At 42.7% G+C, this 23,428-nt stretch overlaps 1 protein-coding gene across 1 annotated transcript in view; it reads right to left on the reverse strand.

Annotated features, from left to right (window-relative positions):
* Window positions 1-10,142: 10,142 nt before the first annotated feature.
* slc5a5 (solute carrier family 5 member 5) overlaps window positions 10,143-23,428 on the reverse strand; it is a 31,914-nt gene continuing 18,628 nt past the window's right edge. Inside the window, 13 exon segments of the mRNA XM_061683742.1 lie at window positions 10,143-10,259; window positions 12,779-12,864; window positions 13,138-13,235; window positions 13,374-13,570; window positions 14,234-14,320; window positions 15,727-15,797; window positions 15,958-16,070; window positions 16,812-16,900; window positions 17,158-17,287; window positions 20,083-20,223; window positions 20,791-20,945; window positions 22,133-22,200; window positions 22,504-22,555. Coding sequence (XP_061539726.1) covers window positions 10,143-10,259; window positions 12,779-12,864; window positions 13,138-13,235; window positions 13,374-13,570; window positions 14,234-14,320; window positions 15,727-15,797; window positions 15,958-16,070; window positions 16,812-16,900; window positions 17,158-17,287; window positions 20,083-20,223; window positions 20,791-20,945; window positions 22,133-22,200; window positions 22,504-22,555 — 1,404 coding nt within the window.

A 23,428-nucleotide genomic window follows, 5' to 3' on the forward strand; every position in this document is an offset into this window, starting at 1 on the left:
TACATTGCTCTGCTCCAGTAAAGTCCAATGGGAGACGAGGATGTTGAGACATGCGCCATTCATACAAACTGACTTTGCGGTACAATATATATATATTTTTTTAATGTTTACGCACATTATTTTTCATTGTTCTCTAGATGGTCACCGTGTTCTGATATAGCTGTTTAATAAATAACAAAGCAGGATTTTTTTTCAATTTTAATAGGATGACCTTTATTTGAGTTTGGAGTTGTTAGACGAGCTCAGAAAAGGAACAATCAACTCAACTCTTTTTTTTTTTTTTTTTACATAGTCGAAACTTTTTGTGTTGCATTATTAGTGTTAGTAAATTGACTTCCTGTAATGCAGTTATTTCAAAAGTGAACTCTTGAACTCTGCAGATGTAGGCTACATCTCTGTGGTCTTATGCTTCTTTTTTTCACAATTTGAAACAGTTCCCATGTGTCTTTTTAAATATCCGTGACACCCTTTTGTCAAAATACCCCAAGGAGCAAGAATTATAGCATATTTTACACACCCTTTTTTTGTCTTGTTGCCTGTTTTTAGGGGCCAGTCATGTCTCATGCATGTAAGAGGGTATATACTCCGCCTAAATACTGCTGGGCCAATAGCGAGTCTGGGTTTTGTTACCATGACGTCTGTGGGGCGGAGCCTGAGCCTTGCGTTGACAGTGTCTTTTACTTGGAGAAGCAAATCCCATCCATCCATTCTCTCTACTGCTTATCCTTACTAGGGTCGTGGATGTGCTGGAGCAAAATGTCGGGCAAGATGTGGGGTACATGTTGAACTGGTCGCCAGCCAATCGCAGGGCACAACTGACAAACAACCCTTCACACTTACAATTTGGAGTCTTCAATTAACCTACCATGCATGTTTTTGTAATGTGGAAGGAAACCAGATACCCAGGGAAGACCCACACAGACATGGGGAAAACATGCAAACTCCACACAGGAAGGCTGGGTCCCGGATTTGAACCCACGACCTCTGAACTGTGAGGCAATTTAGAGTCTCCAATCAACCTACATGCATATTTTTGGGGCGTGGGAGGAATAGTTTATAACGTTGCTTTTAATTTACAAGAACATATTTCACAATTTAAAATATGAGAAAATTTTCTTCATTTCATTACTGTATCCTGCCAAACAAATCATTCAAGTAACTTGCTGTTGCAACACCTAATTGGACAAACAACAACTTAACCTCTCTCTCTCCCAGGTTGTCTTTTTTTCTTGCCTGTGTTTAGGACAGTTTTGGTTGTTTTGACATGTTTCCAGAGTTCTCTATTTAGGATTTTAAGAAATTCATTCATTCATTCATCTTCCATTCTTCTTCATTTAACATGTACTTATTGATCTTTAATATTGTAACTTTAGTTTACCATGTACTTATTGATCTTTAATATTGTAACTGTTATTTCTGTTAATTGTGTTGCTGTTGGGGAGGTTGTGAGAGGAAAAAGTGTTCTGTTGTGCTTGGTGTTGTTAATTCCGAGGGGCTTCGATTGCGTCGCTCTGCAAATTGTGGGAGAAACGGGAGAGCCTCGAGGTGAGCTTCTTCCAAAGTTCACCCTCCTCCTCCTCTTTTATTCGTTTATATTATTTTCATTCTCTTCATTTTTATATAAGTGTACTGACGGTGAATTCCCCCTGCAAAACAAATGTAAAAAAATATATTTTCACCTGATTTTTTGCACCCCCTTGAGGCCGCGGCACCCTTGGCATTTACTAACACTGCCCTATGGGCAGGCCGGCCCTGTTGATAATGCTTCCATTCGAATTAAAATATAATTTCTCCATGATCAGCAGAGGGTATCTCCACTTGTTAAAACCATAACTGCATCATTCATATTCTCCGTTGGGTGCCTTTAAATGCCTCTTTCTAAATTTAAGAAAATTCCATCAAATTGCCCTTTTGTCCAAAAATTTGATAAATGATGCGATCTGGTTAAAACATTGAAAAAAATATGTTGAGCTACGTCGACAAAAGTTTAAATCCAGTACATAACAATAAATTAAAACGTAATTTGTATGCGTTTCAATTGGCCAAAAGGTGTGCTTTTTACCCTTTTAAATCAACGGGGCTCACCGGTGACACCGTGGTGCATGTGTACCGTAACTCCTCGCTACTTCGTGTAATGTTAATCATTCAAACTGCCCCTGAAAGCTGTGAAACTAATACATCTATTATTATGGTGCTAAAAGGGTTAACCTTGTAACTTAACCGTTGTGTTGTCTTTGTTCAAGCTAGGTGGACACAAATGGCCGGCCAGCCGGCCTTGAGCCAGCGTGTAGAGCACACAGCACTTCGTCCACATGGAGGCGACACCGACCGGTGTTTACCAGAATCGAGTTTTCTTCTTTCAACTTAAGCCGCATTGCTTGCGCTGAGGCTGAGCACCATGGAGCTAAGCGGTGAACCTCCTCACAACAGCTCTGCGACAGGAAACCAATCTCCTGTCCGCGGCCTCGACAGTAAGCGACTGAAAGAGCTGGAAAATGCCGCTCTGCAGACCACCTTAATATTACGAATGGACGCGGAGTCGAGGACGGACGCCGGGAGGCCGACCGAACATCTGCCCGCTGAGGAAGCGCAGCCTAACGGCTTGTCCTTGAGCCACCGCGCGGCCCCTTTGCAGCTCGGCTCGGACGCCGATGCGGAAGAAACTCAGTCGGCTGGAAATGTGGAGAGGGTGCGCGTCGAAGAGGAGAGGACCTTGACGGACCATTTAAACAAACGATTGCTCTCGTCTTTCCTGGAAAAGCTAAACGAAAGAGACTTGGCGCTTCCCGGAGTGGAGCGTCTCGACTGCGCCGTAGCAGACGAGGACTCGAACAGGGCCGCAGATGAGTGGTGACTCACGGGGGACTCCCAGCCACGCGGAAGTGGCTTCGGGATCCATCAAGAACAATGCGCAAAGCCTGGAAGCACACGTGCAGCATCAGATTCAACTACACTTGCAACCGTTGTATTTTTCTGAACGTTCACTGCCATTGACGGCTGTTGAATTCATATATCCACGTTAACATGGAGGCCTGGCAGTGAATACGTGCTTGATTTTGTATACTTACACAATTGGTTGAATATTAAAACATGGTCTGTGCTCTCAAAAACTCATTTGCTGTTAATGCTTCAAAGTAAGTGGTTGTCTTACACCATTTGTTACACTATTGATAGTTTTCACAGTATATGCCGTTACACTATTGACAGTTTTCACATTATATGCTGTGTAGGTTTTCAGCCACTGGGTAACAAGGTTCAAAGTTAAAATCCTCCTAACAAAATTAGTTATACATAAAACTAAAGATAATTTGCAAAAATTAAGCATTGACATATCACTATGGATACTTTGTTGCTGAATAATGTAACACAGAAATGCACTGGTTAAAATGCAGCTGATAGCTATTTCTACATGTTAGGGATTACACTCACTTTTGATTTAACATGCATTCTTTAGTAGAACTGCCGTGTTCAATCAAACATAAGGACAACCAGGCCATGAATTATTGTATTTAACCAGCAAGTGTCACTACAGTGGGTCAGGTTACTGAGAACCTAAAACGTTAACTGGAACAAGAAGTTGATTAAAAGAATAATTAAATTGATAGATATTTTATTAATTTCCAGAAGGAAATTAAGTAGATTAATGAGGCAGGACAACACAAAATGAGTCTTGCAAGAAGATATAAATACAGTATGTTCTTGGGATAAAAACATTTGTTTTCATGTGGACAGTGGACCTAATAGTGTTAAAAGTTTTCCATTTCTTGGTCATGGTTGTAATTTTCGTGCAGCTCCGTCAAAGGCACACACTGTCTTTCTGTACACGGTGTACCCTAAAAAAGAAATAGTTCTGAAGCTAGTATAAAATAATTTGGGGGATCGATGAACGTTATCAATGCCACAAATTGAAAATATTTTCCAAGGCCTGTCAGTCTTGAGCCCTTAACCTCCATTATGTTTCTCCCATTTATGACATCCCTGATAAAATGATTAAAATACAAATGTTTAAGTTAAAGTTGATTATGGTTTATTTAATTTATTGAACCACTGATTATCTCAATCTCCTCACACAGTGACAGTAGTCATGTCAAACAAATTGTTTAATCTAACATATTCAGTATTCACATTGTACAATAAATAAGATGCCATCAGCAGAAGCCAGACATTTATTTTTTCCTGCAGACACTTTTTTTGCTTGATTAGTGCAAACTGGGGCAGCATGGTGGTAGTAGTTAGGATGTCTGCTTCACAGTCGAGAAGTCCGGGGTGGAGTATTGTACCTGAACGAGTTCAATGAACTGAAGTTCATGAACCACCATAATCCTAACCTTAACTCATCCTAAACTGCCTTAACCCTAGTCCTAATCCTAACCAGTATAAACTTCTTTTTTTTTTTTTTAAATTATAATTGGGATGGACATCTCGTTACATCTGCGAAGCCTACCCTTCTCGCGATGCAGGAGCCAATCATGTTGAAGTGGGGCGGGTCTTGCCGAGAAAGGGCATGGGACTTCTAAGAATGTCTTTGAATCTCAGAGCGCTACTGGGTTTATATTCCATGAGCATTTCTTTCATGTATTCAGGACCTAAACCGTTTAGTGATTTATAGACCAGTAGCAGAACTTTAAAATCTATTCTAAAAGTGACTGGATGCCAGTGTAAAAACTTGAATTGGAATTGGAGTAATATGCTCTGACCTCTTTGTTCTGGTCAGAACCTGAGGTGCAACATTCTGAATGAGCTGCAGCTGTTTAATGCTCTTTTTGGCGAGTCCAGTCAGAAGACCATTACAATAGTCAAGTCTACTTGAGATAAAAGCATGGATGCGCTTCTCCTGGTCTGCTTGGCACATACAAGCCTTCACTCTGGATATGTTCTTCAGATGGTAGAAGGCAGTTTTAGTCATTGATTTGATATGACTGTTGAACGTCAGGTCAGAATCTATAAGAACACCAAGGTTTCGGACTTGGTCTTTGTTTTTTAAAGAGAGTGACTGCAGGTATTTACTAACAGGAATGCTCTTTTCTTTATTTCCCAAAACAATTATCTCAGTTTTGTTGTGGTTTGATTGAAGAAAATCTTGGTTCATCCAGTTATTTATCTGTTTTAGACAGTGACACAACACCTCAATTGAACTGCAGTCATCTGGAGACACTGCTAGATATAACTGTGTGGCATCTGCATAGCTGTGATCGTCAAAATTAAAGTCCTGAATAATTTGACCCAAGGGTAGCATATACAGGATGAATAGAAGACAAAACTGTAATTTTTAATCTCATATTTAATAATGATACATATTATATTTAATAATGATACATCATTATAATTTCATTCACTCCTCTTCAATATTATGATTATTGTCGAACACCCACTCCAGCACCCACATTTGGCTTCTTGCCCTTAAAAGTCCTACATACAGTAGAGTCACTCCTGAAAAATCATGCATGACAAACTATTATCTCTGGCAAGAGCAAAAGTATGAGGGTGAAAGCTATTGTTTTGATATACATTTCTTTTTTTTTTGTTATGCAAAAAGGACAACCTATTTTAAACTTTAAACTTTATGGAGGAATTTGGACTTCCCTCTCTCCAGCCACTTCCTCTAGCTCTTTCGAGGAGATCCCGAGGCGTTCCCAGGCAAGCCGAGAGACGTAGTCTTTCCAGCGTGTCCTGGAGTAAGCCGGTCTCCCGGAAACGAGACCGGCTTACTGCGGGCAATGCGGACCAAACTCTGACTCTGGTCATACAGGGACTCAACAGCCTGTATCAGGGGGTTCGGTACCCCATACTCCCAAATCACCCCCCACAGGACTCCACGTGGGACACGATCGAACGCCTTCTCCAGGTCCACAAAACACATGTAGACTGGTTGGACGATCTCCTATGCACCCTCGAGGACACTGCCGAGGGTGTAGAGCTGGTCCACCATTCCACGGCCAGGACGGAAACCACACTGCTCCTCCTGAATCTGAGATTCGACTTCCCGACGGACCCTCCTCTCCAGCACCCCTGAGTAGACCTTACCAGGGAGGCCGAGGAGTGTGATCCCCCTGTAGGTGGAACACACCCTCCGGTCCCCCTTCTTAAAAAGGGGGACCACCACCGCAGTCTGCCAATCCAGAGGCACTGTCCCAGATGTGCACGCGATGTTGCAGAGGCGTGTCAACCAGGACAGCCCCACAACATCCATAGCCTTTAGGAACTGCGGGCGAATCTCATCCACCCCTGGGGCCTTGCCACCGAGGAGCTTTTTAACCACTTCGGTGACCTCAACCCCAGAGATAGGAGAGCCCGCCTCAGAGAACCCATACTCTGCTTCCTCAAGGGAAGGCGTGTCGGTGGAATTGAGGAGGTCTTCGAAGTATTCTCCCCACTGATTCACAATGTCCCGAGTCGAGGTCAGCAGCCCGCCATCCCCACGATACACAGTGTTGATGGTGCACTGCTTCCCCCTCCTGAGACGCTGGATGGTGGACCAGAATTTCCTCGAAGACGCCCTGAAGTCGTTCTCCATGGCCTCACCGACCTCCTCCCAGGCCCGGGCTTTTGCCTCAGCGACCACCAAAGCCACATTTTGCTTGGCCAGCCGGTACCCATCAGCTGCCTCAGGAGTCCCACAGGCCAAAAAGGCCCGATAGGACTCCATCTTCAGCTTGACGGCATCGCTCACCGCTGGTGTCCACCAACGGATTCGAGGATTGCCGCCATGATAGGCACCGACAACCTTACGGCCACAGCTCCGATTGGCCGCCAAGGCAATAGAGGCGCGGAACATGGTCCACTCGGACTCAATGTCCCCCGCCTCCCCCAGGACGTGGGTGAAGTTCTGCCGGAGGTGGGAGTTGAAACTCCTTCTGACAGGGGATTCTGCCAGACGTTCCCAGCAGACCCTCACAATACGTTTGGGCATGCCACGTCGGCCCGGCATCTTCCCCCAGCATCGGAGCCAACTCACCACCAGATGGTGATCAGTTGACAGCTCCGCCCCTCTCTTCACCCGAGTGTCCAAGACATGTGGCCGAAAGTCCGATGACAGGACCACAAAGTCGATCATTGAATGGCGACCTAGGGTGTCCTGGTGCCAAGTGCACGTGTGGACACCCTTATGCTTGAACATGGTGTTCGTTATGGACAATCCGTGGTAAGCACAGAAGTCCAATAACAGAACACCACTCGGGTTCTGATCGGGGGGGGGGCTGTTCCTCCCAATCACGCACTTCCAGGTCTCACTGTCATTGCCCACGTGAGCGTTGAAGTCCCCCAGCAGAACGATGGCGTCCCCAGCGAGAGCGCTCTCCAGCACCCCCTCTAAGGACTCCAAAAAGGGTGGTTACTCTGAACTGCTGTTTGGTGCATAGGCACAAACAACAGTCAGGAACCGTCCCCCCACCCGAAGGCGGAGGGAGGCTACCCTCTCGTCCACCAGGGTGAACCCCAACATATAGGCGCCTCTCACCGTGGGCAACTCCAGAGTGGAAAAGTTTCCAAACCCTCTCGAGAGTACTGGTACCAGAGCCCAAGTCGTGTGTGGAGGCGAGCCCGACTATAACCCTGCCAGAGAGGTGACATTCCACGTCCCTAGAGCCAGCTTCTGTAGCCGGGGACGGATCGCCAAGGTCCGCGCCTTCGGCCACCGCCCAGCTCACACTGCACCCGACCCCTATGGCCCCTCCCACAGGTGGTGATCCCATGGGAAGGAGGACCCACGTTACCCTTTCGGGCTGTGCCCAGCCGGACCCCATGAGTGCAGGCCCGGCCACCAGGCACTCGCCTTCAAACCCCACCTCCAGGCCTTGGTCCAGAGGGGGCCCCCGGTGACCCGTGTCCGGGCAAGGGAAACCTAGATCCATATATTTTGTTCCTCATAGGGGTTTTTTGAGCCGTGCTTTGTCTGGTCCCTCACCTAGGACCTGTTTGCCATGGGTGAACATACCAGGGGCGTGAAGCCCCAGACAACTTAGCTCCTAGGATCATTGGGACAAACAAACCCCTCCACCACGATAAGGTGACGGCTCAAGGAGAGGTGGATGAAACTTTGCGGATACACTGAAACACGTTTCCATGTGGACAAGGCCTTCAATATTTTTGGTTAAATATTACCTGATGTGTTCTCCGAAAGTAGTGTTAAAATGTGGAAGGTTAATGTCAGCGGCTACCCATACTACACTGATTAATGTGACACTGCTCCCTATATATTACGTGTACACAAAAGGGGAGGAGTAAATTATCCCCTTTTGCTGTTGTTCTCCCTGGGAGAGGTCAGCGCCATTATGACCAGGGAAATGTCTGTATGTTTTCTTTCACAAATTTATTTGAATATCCTAATTTATTATTATTTTATTCCTGTTAATAATTAATCTGTGTTGGTGCACATTATATGGCTGCATTTTGTCCAGAGTAATTATTTTATGCTGACTTTGTCAAGTATGCTTTCCATTTCACTACTAGCTAATGTATTTACTGTTAGACTGTACATATGGAATGTATTTTTATCAACCCTTTTGCTGTTGTTGTCCATGGGAGAGGGGTCAAAGCTTGCCTTTTTATATAAAGAGCATCCATGCATAACACATAGCCTACACCAGAGGTCATTAACTGGTGGATCCCGGTCCGGGTCCGGACCCAGAAGCTGTCCCACGCGGACCTGTCTGCGTGCTTATATTTTAAACCGCTAATGTAGATGACGAAAAGTACAGATTAAACACATGCGAGATGAGACATTCCATGATATTACTCAGCCAATCAAGTTTCCAGGCGGTAATCATTATGACTTTAGGTGCAGACAGAACAACGGGGAGCGACAGAGAAAGGGAGAGATAAAGACTACTATGCTGGAGAAAGTTGAGTTATAGATGCAGGAAGGCAGAGATAGAGAGTACTATGTGGGGGAAAATGTTGTGTAAAAATGGATAAAGAGAGAGAAAATACAGGACAAATAGAGCTCTCCCAAAAAAAAAAAAAAAAGTTGACAGCGAATATATAGCATTTAATCCTTAATTGGGAAAAATAATTTCTGTTCATACTTCCCGCTTCAAATGCAACAAACTCAAACCTAAGGAGCCCAAAGGTGAAAAAACAACAACTTTTGTCTTGCACAAATCAGTGAGATCTCACAAAAACTGTTATTTGTTTTTTTAATCACTTAAACAGAGTACAATGCACTCAAAGACCCTGTAAAGTGAATTCTGAAATTTGTTTGTAACTACATGTTTGAACATAACTGCTGAAAATATGCAAAAACTGAGAACTATGTAGTGCTGTACTCAATTGTGGTGATAGCGTTCAACTGTTTCTTGTCATTTCAGTTTTCCGGATTTTTTGGGCTTGGCTAAAACGACGCCGGGTGACTTTGGAGTCCGGCATGAGTCGTCTCTCCCCCACTTGATAAGAATTTGAACACCTTTGTTCGGATCTGCGGTTATCCGGTGCAATTGCTGTAGCTAGCTACCTACGCCTACACCCAAAAAAACACATTCATTTGGGATAGCTGATTTTGCTGATGGAAATTTCGCGCCTTCAATTATGTTTTTCCTGAGCGAAATTCGGGACGGTCAGTTTGTATGCTCCTCCCCAGGTGGATCCACGGGGACACCGCCCCCTCGCTCACCCCCTTTGCACACCACTGTCCTTGGCAGACCTGCTGACAATTTACTCTTGCTTGTATTTAGGTGCAACTTCAGCAAATGGAAATATTACCTTGCTGGTCGCTGTTTTGTATTTGTCTTGTTCCTCCCAGAGCTAATATTTCTTTGTTTTTTCGGTGATTTTTTTTTCTACGCTTTTACTTGGTGGAAGTTAGAGTTGTTTTTTTGGTTTTTTTTTTCCTTCCTTTCCCTGTGGCTCCATCCACCTCTTTGTTCCTGTTTGTTACCTCCGTTTAGTTGTTTCGCAACGATCTTTAGTCATCGTTTTTCGCTCTCGGTATGTGTTATTTGTGCTTTACGTTTGTGTGCACGTTTGGTAAAATAAATCTTTCTCGATTGCTCATCGTTTGTGGAGTCTGCTCTGTGATCCAGCCAACAATTACAGAAGTTGATTGAAAAAGAAAGATGCTTTATTAATCCCGTGAGGGAAATTAAGATGTGCAGATGTCCTGCAACAAGGTATAAATTACAGTATGTTCTTTGGATAAAAACTTCTGTTTACACTTGGACAATGGACTTAATAATGTTAAAGTTTTCCATTTCTTCTGCTTGATTTTCGTCACTTTCATGCGGCTCCGTCATAGCCACACACTGTCTCTCTGTACATGTTGTGCTCTAAAAAAGGGGAAAAAATAGTTTAGGAGCAAACAGAAAATACATTTGAGGCCCCATGAAACAACACTTTTAGCCCCCACTTCAAAACCACAAACTGACAACATTATTTTCTAGGCCCACTGTCAGTCATGGACAGAGGAGGTTGGAGTAGCCAAAACTTTTATTCAAGTAAGAATCCTGTTACTTTAGAATAATATGACTCAAATAAAAGTAATAAGTAGTACTCCAAACAATTACTTGAGTCAGTAATAAGTATTCAGTGAAAAACTACTCAAGTAATGAGTAACTGCTGATTGACTTCTGATGTATTATTTATTTAACCAGAGCGTGAACATCAAACAGACAAAAATATAAAATGGGAATGTTCAAATTCAGAATTTGTCTATCACTTTAACTGAAATGATAATACATCTAATATTTATATATAATAAATCTGAAGGCAGACTCAGCCACAATAAATTAACTTTCATTGTTATCACTCATTAAACAGCACAATAGGTTCATCAGGCAAAGATTACATAGATAAACAAGAATAGGTTCGCAGTAGAGTTTTTGTAGGCTAAAATGAGGACATTTTTAGGCAGACAGATGTCATGGCTGTTCTTTTTCATAGTTGGTAAGGTAAACATACAGAAGATTAAAGGTCAGGGAGGCCAGGGGTTTTGTGCCTCTTCTGACTATGAGTCGAATGCCATTATGTCCTCAGTTGTAACTGCCATGTTTCACATAAATTAGTCACTTCGAAAACTGCTTCTGTATGTAAGTCTCTACACTTTGTGTGATTCCATTTGATTGGTGAAATCGAGTCAAACGTCGCTCGTGGTTACGCTAGATTGGTGAAACACAATCCAGTGACTGCAGCCAAGGTACAAGACTTTTTGAAGAACCCAAAAAATAGAATAGATAAAATAAATACAAATAAATGGATTGCACAAGCAATAATAGATAGCAAGCAGAATGCTGCTTAATGTACCGGATAAAGGTAAAATGTTTCTTAATAAAAATACTCAAACGTAAAAAGTATGCTGCATTGAAACAGAAATGTCACTCTTTTTTTGTTGTGGACCACATTGTAGTTATTTTCCCCCCTCAGTGAGCTGTTTTTACAAAAACCATATCAATGTACCCACAGGAAAAAAATTACGAGACCAAAAAAACCGTCTTACTTTAAATATATATATATTTTTTTACCATTTTTCATTTTCTGCAAATATAATAAAATTGTATGTTTTTTTTTTTTAATTTAATGGTGCAATATGCAAGTTTTCAAAAACTGCCTGGCAGCCCTGCCCCATCCTCATGGGCCATTCCAGATTGTAATGCACCATACCACTCAGGGGACGCGTATACACGGGATAGGGCCAATGACTGCCAGCCGGGGACCTGGCAGTCATAGTAACAGGGGGGGAGGTGGGTTCTCACTAGGCTCATGGCGGTGTTCCTGGGGCTGGACCCACTGGCTAGATGGCTGCTTGCTATTGGGGCTCCCCTCTCATGCCCCGTGGCTGCTCTCCGGGTCATCCTCCTTATCGTTGCCTTGTCAGGCGACCCTATCCGCCCTTCTTTCCACCAAATGGGGGACATCGTCTCGCCTTCGGGCTGGGCGAGGACTACATTTTGGGCATAGTGAGTTGGTGTTATTACTTTGTAAGTAATAACATTACTTTTTTTGTTTTTGTTTTTGTTAGATTATATCATCATTATCATGTTTTTTGCAAACTCCGACTTTAAGTGACAATTTATTTTAGTTTAGTTGTAGTCGGAATTATGTTGTAAGGAAGTAATTTATAGAATAAAACCAATGTTCATTTTGCTCAAATCTATACCTATAAATTGCTAAATTGAAAAAAACTGATAATTCTGCTGTGGTCTCATAATTATTTTCAGAGCTGTATATACAATCAAGAAAAAATAGTTAAAATATTGTTGAATTTATGCAAACAAAATGTGTTAATAAAACAAATATGCAATGTCTCAACATTATTAAACATAAGATAATTTACAATTTCAATATATACAGTACTTTAGCAAGAAATGTGAAGCCGACACTTAGCATGCCACATAAAATTATGTGGCATGCTAAGTGTCTGGGCATGCCCCCAGATAAAAATACCAACAAAGGTAGAAGTGTTATTTTTGATCTCATTCATTTTTTTTTTTCAGGCGTACATTTACATCATTTTAGTCATAATGGCCCACTATGGAAAACATAACTACAACGTGGCCCACACTGAAAATTAGTTTGACATCCCTGTTTTAAATAGTTCATAGGTGTGGATGTGAGTCCGAATGGTTGTTTGTCTATATGTGGACTGTGATTGACCTGCGACCAGTCAAGGGTGTACCCATTCCTCTCGCCCAAAGTCAGCTGGGCTCACCTGTGACCCTAATGAGGACAAAGCACTACAGAAAACTGGAGATGCCATAAACAGATCTTCATATTTATAAACGGATGCACCGAGTCATGATGGCAGCAGTATTTGTCATCTTTTAGAAGAAAATGTGACATCATCACTTACCCCGCTCTGTGATTGGATGACTGCTTGCTTCTTACCCAAGTCCCACCATAATAAACCCTCTTTAAGATCAGTTCTCTTCATTGGTCCTGCGTGTTGGGAGAAATTTGCTCACGTCCGCAATAATGTGACATCAAAATTCACCATAAAACTGAACATAGACTAGCCGAAACGGGCTCCATATTTACATAGGTGGACACTTTGCCAAACCTGCAACATACAGCACTAGCTTTTGCCCAAGAACACACAAAACGTGAGCAAGTAAAGCCAGATGTTTGTGACCGAGTAAACGTTTGAGAAACAATTACGTTGATTAGTCTATTTATTAATGTACCCTGAGTGTTTTTATACTGTGTGCTTACCTGCAGCATAGCTCATGAGGAGCCCAACTAGGACAACCGAGCTTGTTGCCAGGGCACCAATATAGAGATAGGAGATAGAGTACAAGTTATGCAGGCCCCTAGATATTGGAAGAGATGACAAATGTCTTTAGTTCCTTGATGCCTTGGATATTACTGATATGCACAGAATTTTTACTTGTGTGTATTTAATATATGTCATTACTGAAAAAGATAATTGCTTTTCGGGTATCACTGACCCTGGGTTGTCAAGATCAAGTGCGGTTGAGATGGAGTCTTGATGGTGTGTACCATTCAGGGTGATGTTTCGAGGTTCACACTCGGCTGTGTAACTAGGCAATACGCCCATGGTCCTTGAACTGGGCGGGTAAAGAGTGGAACCAACAGCCAGCCACAAAGAGACACAATAACCCACTCCTGTTCCAGAGAATGCCCCCTGAAACGTCAAAATAGGCAATTGAACCTTTCGAGCCATATTGCCCTGAGGTCTTACAATTTAATATGTAACAAAAACCAAGGGAAATATATAACTCTCCTCTTGAGTCTGAAATGCCATCACACATCATGCATGAAGACAGGTAAATGGTGTGAGACTTCAGCTCAGGATCATCAAAGATTTAACTTTGAAGCATTCACTTTTTCTTTTTGTGGCTTTTTTGCAGTACTTAGTCCAAAAGAAGGGCCGGCCTCATCAAGTGGTGTAAAAAAAATAAAGTGAGAAAAGAAAAAGAAAATATACTCAAGGTTTAATGAAGTATGCAGAATCACATTCAAAAAGCAGTAAGACTCCGCACCACCATACACACTATAACTCATTATCAAAGTTGACCTTTGAGTAACAAGAAAAACGAGGTGCACAATTCCGTATCCCTGATCAGGACATTGCACCAATCATTTCAGTAATTTATTGGTTATTTTTCCACATTTGTCTTCCCTTCTCCCAACACAACCCTACTAAAGCGGAAGAAGAATGACAAATGAAAAAAAAATTGTTTCAGTTGTATGCCTACAACGGTTTTGAAAGAAGTCCCAAAATGTTGTCAAGTTTGCGCTAATAATTTCTGAAGCTCCTTCATATTTGACAAAAACAAAACCTCACCAGTGCATTTGAGGCAGGAATAAACATCCCCAAGATGAATACACCTAGCAATGGACCACTGATCACAGCCATGACTGTAAAGGACCCCTGAGGAGAGAACACAATGACCGTGGACAAATAGTTGAACTAAAGATGTGAAACTTGAGGCAAGTGGCTTTGGGTTTTAGCTCTACGCCTCTCGCAGAAAGCACTTAGATTTTTCGGCATGATAAAAAGAAAAATGAATTTCAAAATGGGTGGGCCATCCTACGGAAAAACTGTGACAAACAAATAAAGCAAGTGACTCGCTGTGGTGACCCCTGATGGGACAAGCTGAAAGTCACAACAACAACAAATAATTACATATCAATTACATACACAAAATACATTTACCAAGCAGCAAACGTAAAGACATGTATTGTGCAGTACACAACATTTATTAATTCATTCCAGCATGACTCATAAAACGCCAGTAGGTGAGAGTAACACTCTCCAAACACTTCCATCCTGTTCCTTCTCCATTACATTGTTAGGTGTCATCAAAGGGTGAGGAGTGTTATTTTATTTTAGTTTTATTATAAAGTGGCAAAATGTAAAGGGGTAGCACAGTGGCCGGCTGGTTAGCACGTCTGCCTCACAGTTCTGAGGACCCGGGTTCAAATTCAGCCTTGCCTGTGTGGAGTTTGCAGGTTCTCCCCGTGCCTGCGTGGGTTTTCTCCGGGTACTCCGGTTTCCTCCCACATCCCAAAACATGCATGGTAGGTTAATTGAGGACTCTAAATTGCCTGTAGGTGCGAATGTGAGTGTGAATGGTGGTTTGTTTATATGTGCCCTGTTATTGGCAGGCGACCACTTCGGGTGTACCCCGCCTCTCGCCCAAAGACAGCTGGGATAGGCTCGAGCAAGCCTGCGACACTGGTGAGGATAAGCGGTACAGAAGATGAATGAATGGATGAAAATGTAAAGGTTATTTAAAACATTGCCTGTGCAGGTTAATAAAGTTAATTATTATCCATCCATCCATCCATTGTCAGAGCCGCTTCTCCTCACAAGGGTCGCGGGAGTGCTGGAGCCAATCCCAGCTACCATCGGGCAGGAGGCGGGGTGCACCCTGAACTGGTTGCCAGCCAATCGCTAGGCGCATATAAACAAACAACCATTCGCACTCACATTCACACCTACAGGCAATTTAGAGTTGTCAATTAACCTACCATGCATGTTTTTGGGATGTGGGAGGACCCAGAGAAAACCAACCCAGGCACGGGGAGAACATGCAAACTCCACACAGGCGAGGCCAGGGATTGAACCCCGGTCCTCAGAACTGTGAGGCAGACACTCTAACCAGTCGTACACCGTGCCGCCAGTTAATTATTAAATTATGAAAATTATATTTTGAAATGACTGTAGAACAACTTGGATGTCAACCAGCAACACAAAATAGACTGTGTTTGACTGTTGAGGGTTCACGCTACAAAGAAGATGCTATGCACAAAATTGGTTACCGAGTTGTTTACCTGAAGAACTCCCCAGTCCGGGAAGGAGGCTAGAACAGCTATGATTATACAAGCAACTCCATAGAGGAAGGCTTGAAAGAGAATAGAAAGAAAGAAGAGTCAATAGTGTGGCCTCACTGTATGTGACAGCATCAGCGTGCTGCTGTTCTCATTTACATTGAACAACAGCCTCAGCCTTGTAGATTTTTAAACAAAATTGTGAATGAATGAATGAGTATTCATCAATCTTACTCAGTCCCTTAGAAATAAGGATCCGTTTCTTCTGGCTCATGTTGCGCAGATATTGTCGAAAGAGGTCCTCCATCGTTACTGCAGCCATCGCATTAATACTCGTGGAAACTGTGCTGCAAAATTTTTTTATTGAAAGTCTTCCTTCATTTAATTCTTTTTTGTCATTACCAGTATTTGTTAGTAGAATTACTCTGAACTGGTGGAGGTGGACTAGATGTACCAGACCAGTGATTTTCAACCCAGGTGCCTTAGCACATGAGTGTGCTGTAAGGGATCACTAGGGGTCCCGTGGAAAATGTTTACAATTTCACCTAATTTATCTGAAATTTATTATTTATTAATCACAAATATGTATCTTTGAAGGAAAAAAGGTAAAATAAACATGTGTAACTGTTGCCATTTATACAACAGAAAAAGTCATGGCTTCCTGCAAGTATATCAACTTCATGTTTTATTAAACAGGCCCATATTTCACACGTCACAATTTATTCACAATTAGTGAGTATTTTGAGACCAGTATTATTATCAGTCCCCTGCCTGAGCTATCCGACACCTTGTCGTGGTGGCCTTGTGTGTCCCATTGATCCTAGGAGCTAAGCTCTCTTGGGCGTTATTCTCCTGGTAGGGTCATCCATGACAAACAGGTCCCAGGTGAGGGGCCAAAGTACAGCTCAAATGACCCTCTCTCTGACGAGTATGATTAATGGATTCCATTTTCCCTTGCACGGACATGGGTCACCGAGGCCACACCTCCGGAGACTTTTACATTATGAAAACAATTAATAATACTGTCGGTCTCCTTTAATATACAATTCTCAATAAGTAATATGAGATTGTTTTCAAGATTGAAATACCTCAAAGTGCCACTATATGCGCAGGCCAGGAAAAGACCCGGAAAGCCAGGATAGCTCTTGAATATATCAAGCACAAAGTATGGCATATACTGCATCAAAAAAAGAGAGAGAAAAGGTGTTATTGTTAACTAACTTTTAATGTATCTTCAAAGTGGTATGTACAATATATCAGTTTTCTTCTGTATTATTGTTTATATATAACTCAAACTTCATAACTTAAGTAACCAATTTACAAATCTACCACTAAATAAAACATGTCTTTCCATCACTCGGGACTATCAATTTCAAAATACAGAAAGAATAAGCAATGATGACCAAAGACAGCACCATGCAGCGCTCAACTCACAAGATCAGGAGAAGCCACTTTTCCAGACTTCAGTGGATCACACTTGATATAATAGGCAAACATGACGATGCCACAGGCACCTGCACTGCCGACAATTAGGCACAAACCTACTTGGTTGACAAATATTGCCCTGCAAGAAAAAGTCATAACCCCAATTTTAATAGTGACTCAGTTTCAATATGAATTTACTTTGTGTAGATGGAACAGAAAAAGTTAAATTTCCTCATTTCCTAGAACTAAAGCCACTATCACTTTAATATTACTTAACAGTACTTGATTCGTCAGATACTTGACACACTTGAGTTTGCTTTTTTGCAACATTGTCTTGGTTAACACTGCTGTCTACCTCAACGAAAAAAAGTCTGCAAGAGGTGGGAATAGGCACAGGCATCACTGTAGAAAAAAACAAAAAACCCAAACAAACAAAAAAACGGCATAGACCATCAAGTTGCTCACTAGCATAACCAGGATATGCAGTTTTGTTGTGTTTTCGTGCAGGCTGCTGTTGCCCTGCTGGTCACCAGCAAGAGCAACACAAAAAAACCAAGAAAAACAGCATAGGCTGCGCTGTTGAGTAAGGGGTGCTGTTTGTAAAGCGACTCACACAGAAAATAACAGTGTTTTAAAAAAAAAAAAAAAACGTGTGAATTTTCGAGAGTCACTTTTCTGCACATTTAGAACAATATTTGTCAACTTTATAGTTAAATCCAAAAATTAAACGTGAGACCTAAATCTCAAACCTAAATGCTAAATATATGTTTAAATGTAAAACTTAAATGTAAATGTTAAATCTATATATAAATGTTAAATCAATCTAAATATTCATCCATTTTCTGTACCGCTATATCCTCACAAGGATCACGGGCGTGCTGCAGCCTATCCCAGCTATCTTCGGGCGAGAAGCGGGGCACACCCTGAACTGGTCGCCAGCCAATCGCAGGGCACATATCAACAAACAACCATTCGCGCACACATTCACACTTACAGGCAATTTAGAGTCTTCAATCAACCTACCATGCATGTTTTCGGGATGTTGGAGGAAACCAGAGTGCCCGGAGAAAAGCCACACAGACACGAGGAGAACATGCAAACGCCACACAGGCGTTGAACCCCGGTCCTCCGAACTGTGAGGCAGATGTGCTAACCAGTCCTCCACTGTGGCGCCAATCTAAATATAATTATTACATTTAAATATACATATTAAAACTAAATGTTAAATATAAATGTTTCAATGTTGGAACTAAATATTTAGGTAATATGCAAATCCATACTGCCAAGAAATGGAAGTGCCACAATAAAAGCTGGGTGTTTTCAGTGTTAAATAACGTATTTAAAAAACATATTTTACAGGGAAATGGACTCTTGAACATAGATGATCACTACCTGAAATAACAAACCAGCTAGAGAAACCTTATTTGATGAGTACTTTGAGAGTTTAGTGTCACTTTTATGAAGAAGTGCTGCTTCGCAACAGCTCTGCAATGGGTTATGGGTGGGTGCAGTTGGAAGATGCTGCTTCTCCCTCGGAAATCTTCGCTGGCTGGGACCTCAGCCTCCTTTCTCAAGCAAGGAAGCCACCTAACACAGCTACCGCCATCTGCCTCAGTGCCTCTGCCATCGGCCGCTGTCCACCTTCAGCACTGGACAACCGAAACAGAAAGCAGCCATTCGTGTGGACGTCGCGGGAACCGAGAGCGCAAGGAGGGAAGGAGGAAAGGGGGGGGGGTGACGCTTCATGCTGAAAAAGAACCACAGCGGCAGCAACAGTTCTTTTTTTCTTCCCTCACCCCCCTTGCCACCAAATCTATCTCCAGGGCTCTTGCGGCTGGCGGGCAAGCACTCTGAGTGGGCAGGCCAGTTAGAAGCACTGGTCTCTGGCTGGTTCTCTTTTCTTCTCACTGCTCTCTTTTCTTCCCTCCCTCCCTGCGACTTTCATGCGGCACTTCTTCATAAAAGTGACACTAAACACTCAAAATACTTGTCAAATAACATTTCCATAACTGGTTTCAGACAGTGATATTTCAAAGGGTCCATTTCCCTGCATAATTATTATTCTTTTCTTTTTTTTTATGTTGCTATTTGACGCTATAAACACAGCTTTTATTTTGTTACATCCGTTTCTTGACAGTGTGGACTTGCATATTAGCTAACTATTTAGTTTGACCTGAAACATTTACAGTTAGCATTTAACATGTATATTTAATATTTACATTTAGATTTACATTTAACATTTAAATATATATAAAACATTTAGTTTTAAGATTATTTAAATTTACATTTAAGATATATATATATATACACATATATATGTATTATATTTAGATATATTTATATAACGGTGACATACATTAACTATACAGTTGGCGTGACGGCACGGTGGATGACTGGTTAGTCAGTTCTGTGGACCGGGGTTAAATCCCCGGCCCCGCCTGTGTGGAGTTTGCATGTTCTCCCCGTGCCTGTGTGGGTTTTCTCCGGGCACTCCGGTTTCCTCCCACATCCAAAAAACATGCATGGTAGGTTAATTGAAGAGTCTAAATTGCCCGGAGGTGTGAATGGTTGTTTGTTTATATGTGCCCTGCGATTGGCTGGCAACCAGTTCAGGGTGTATCCCGCCTCCTGCCCGATGATAGCTGGGATAGGCTCCAGCACGCCTGTGACCCTAGTGAGGAGAAGCGGCTCAGAAAATGGATGGATGGAACTATACAGTTGACAAATATTGTTCTAAAAAGTAGAAAGTAGTCAGAAAAGTGACTGTCTAAAATGTATACCAGTTTTTTAAACACATTTTGAAGCTAAATGTGACAAAATGTTGCTGTTATTTTTGGCGTGAGCAGCTTTACAAACGGTCCCTAATAGGTGAGCACCTTGCTGGTCTATGCTCTGTTGTTGTTGATTTTTTTAGCAGGGACTGGAATGACTCACCACTGGGCCTGTCTCTCAGTCCTGCAGGAGACGTAGCGTTGGACTTGAGCTTGGTTTACTCCATACATGGACAGCCACAAAAATGAAGCCCCAACAGTCAAGCTCCAGAAGGTGTAACGTTGTCGTGGGTCAAAGTTAAAACTGTACAAAACATCCAGAGAGAGCCACTTAAAGTACAATTATTTCATTTTGTTTACACAAATGTGTAAAATACCAAATATACAACTACCGGAAGTCAACTGACCTTTAGCTAAGCCCCCCCTTGCCACTCCCCCCTCAACTCACCCACAATGTAGACTAGTCAATCACAGTGCAGAGGTTATGATACATTTTAGGTTATTATTATTATTTTTTTAGTCTTCAATTCAATTTACTATTTGTACAGGTGATTATGCGTATATTATATTCTAGGGTGACATGCAAACGTGACACGTTGTCTTTTTTGTTCCATTTCAAAACCTAAAACTAAACCAACTCTGGATAAAGCCATGTTGTTGTCCGCATAGTTATATGAATCTGTGAAAAATCAACTGACACATCTTTGCCTCCAAGCAAGCAATGCACTGCACTTGTATTATCGGTAAAATAACTGTATACTACTCTTAGCTCTTTAGAAAAATCCTAATGGAAGGCTTATACTAATTGTGTCAACTGGCTCTATCTTCATACAAAGAATACTCTTTGACTAATGAAATTGTCATCACTTACTCATTAAAATTAATCCGCGATCCATTGTTAGCAATTTCCAGCACTGCTGCAGGACCACCAACCAGAACTGTGCCGTGGATGAAAATGGCCACAAAGCCTGAAAACATCACAACAATCTGGAAAACATCTGTCCAGATCACAGCTTTTATGCCCCCCTATGACAGACCGAGAATACAGGAGACACTCAGGCACACAGGGATATCTTGGGATACATGCAATGAGTGCATACCATGCAGTGTTTCCCAACCTTTATTGAGCCAAGACACATATGTATTTTACATTTGAAAAAACTCATGGCACACCACCAAACCAAAATGTCACAGAGGGTGGAAACACACGTTAATTTACTGTACCTTCTGCTATCTAGTGGGGGAGCATTTAATTGTTCTGCCTGTCACTATATGTCCCTGGCATAACTCGATAAATTTGATCCATCCATCCATTCTCTACCACTTATCCGAGGTCAGGTCGCGGGGGGCAGTAGCTTTAGCAGGGACGCCCAGACTTCCCGCTCCCCAGCCACTTTATTCTCCGAGGCCAGCCGAGAGACGTAGTGAACCCCAACGTATAAGCGCCGAGCCAGGGGGCAATAAGTATACCCACACCTGCTCGGGGCCTCTCACCGTGGGCAACTCCAGAGTGGAAGAGAGTCCAAACCCTCTCAAGAGGACTGGTACCAGAGCCCCAGCAGTGTGTGGAGTCCGACTATATATAGTCGGAACTTCTCGACCTCACACACCAGCTCGGGCTCCTTCCCTGCCAGAGAGGTGACATTCCACGTCCCTAGAGCCAGCTTCTGTAGCCGGGGATCGGATTGGCAAGGTCCCTGCCTTCAGCCACCGCTCAGCTCGCACTGCACCCGACCCCTATGGCCCCACCCACAGGTGGTGAGCCCATGGGAAGGGGGACGCACGTTACCCTTTTGGGCTCTGGCCCCCATGGGTGCAGGCCCGCCCACAAGGCGCTCACCTTCGAGGCCCACCTCCAGGCCTGGCTCCCGAGGGGGGCCCCGGTGACCCGCGTTCGGGCAAGGGAAACCTCGATCCACTTATATTTTTCATCATAGGAGTCTTATAGCCGTGCTTTGTCTGGTCCCTCACCTAGGACCTCTTTGCCATGGGTGACCCTACTAGGGGCGTGAAGCACGAGACAACTTAACTCCTAGGATCATTGGGACACACAAACCCCTCCACCACGATAAGGTGACGGAATCCAGGAGGGGACTAGATACATTATATGTGATAAATAAAACATTTTCTGACCAATTAAGCAAAACTAGATAATTTCCCGTGGCACACCGGTTGGGAATTACTGCATTAGTAGACATGGTGGCTGACTTTACCAGGGTTGTGTACAGGGTGCAGATGATTCCGGTAGAGAAAAGAGACATCCACTTATTGAGTCCAGTAGCTGTGAGGGAAAATAAAGAGCGGAACCTTGGGTGGAACCCATTGATTGGCAATATATCGTGCAGACAAATGATTAATGTCGATTAGACAGACAAAACCCTTGCTCATAACCTTTTTTTAAAAACAAATTGTAAGTTGCTATTTTGTTGTGTATTGACTTACAATGTTGTTGTTGTGTTTTTAGTTTTCATTGATGTTAACAAAATCATCTGTCTGCCCAGCAATATAATAAAAAAATGACATCACAGGACAAAATTCAACAAAAGTGTTTGTAGTCATGTGTGCAGCAGGTAATCTCACCCACCTTGGTTGAGGATCAATGCTGGTGCATAAATGACCACCCCAGTGTACAGCAGCTGGCAAAAGCAAATAAATAAAGAAAGCATGACAGATTTAATTTTTAGGTGTCTTATTTCAACATGCAGTATCCACTGTATTTGTATGGGAATTTTCATTTTTTACCTTGTCTGCAATTAAAGTTTAACCATTAGAGCCATATTCTCCCATGTGCGCTGTCGGGTGGGCGGCCAGGCCACACACACAAGCAATGGTACAAAAAGGTTGTAATTGGCATATGTGGCTGGGTTAATGTGATTGAGCTTAGCCCCAGTTTCAATTCCTGGTTCAACCACCAGAGGTCGATAAACCAAATTAGATCATAAAGAAAGAGTCGCCAGGTCAAGCATAAGTCTTCTTATGTATATCAATGCTATTAAAACCCCTTGTCATAGTAAACAAACACATACTGAGGTCAACTGCTTATACAAATCAATTGCTTGATTTTATATCCTTGAGATAATTTTGATGATTCTCTGTGATGTTATAATTCAGATGTTCTTTTGGTATTCCTAGCCACATGCATCCCTCTTCTAATGTCTTTATCACACTTCTAGCATTAGCTTTCCGCACTGCTTTTAATCCAAAATGTCCTGACATCGAATCCACTAGCACGATTAGGTACTTCTCACCTTTCGCGCCATTCACTCCCATGGGGCCTGCCACGTCCATGCAGACTGATGCCCATGGCACAGTGCTTTTGATAGTTAATCCTTCAGCTCGCTTTCCTCGGTGTCCTGCGTTGTATCTATTACACTGCTCGCAGTCTCGCAACACGGCTCGGACTTTTTTATCTGAGATCCAAAGTTCCAGTCTTTCCAGTTCTTTCCTTGTGGGTAAGGTACCTCCATGGCCTAGCGCTTCATGTACGGCCGTAGTAATCTCACGCACAA

The sequence above is a fragment of the Phycodurus eques genome, chromosome 8 (assembly GCF_024500275.1).
Source record: "Phycodurus eques isolate BA_2022a chromosome 8, UOR_Pequ_1.1, whole genome shotgun sequence".
Lineage (NCBI taxonomy): Eukaryota > Metazoa > Chordata > Actinopteri > Syngnathiformes > Syngnathidae > Phycodurus > Phycodurus eques.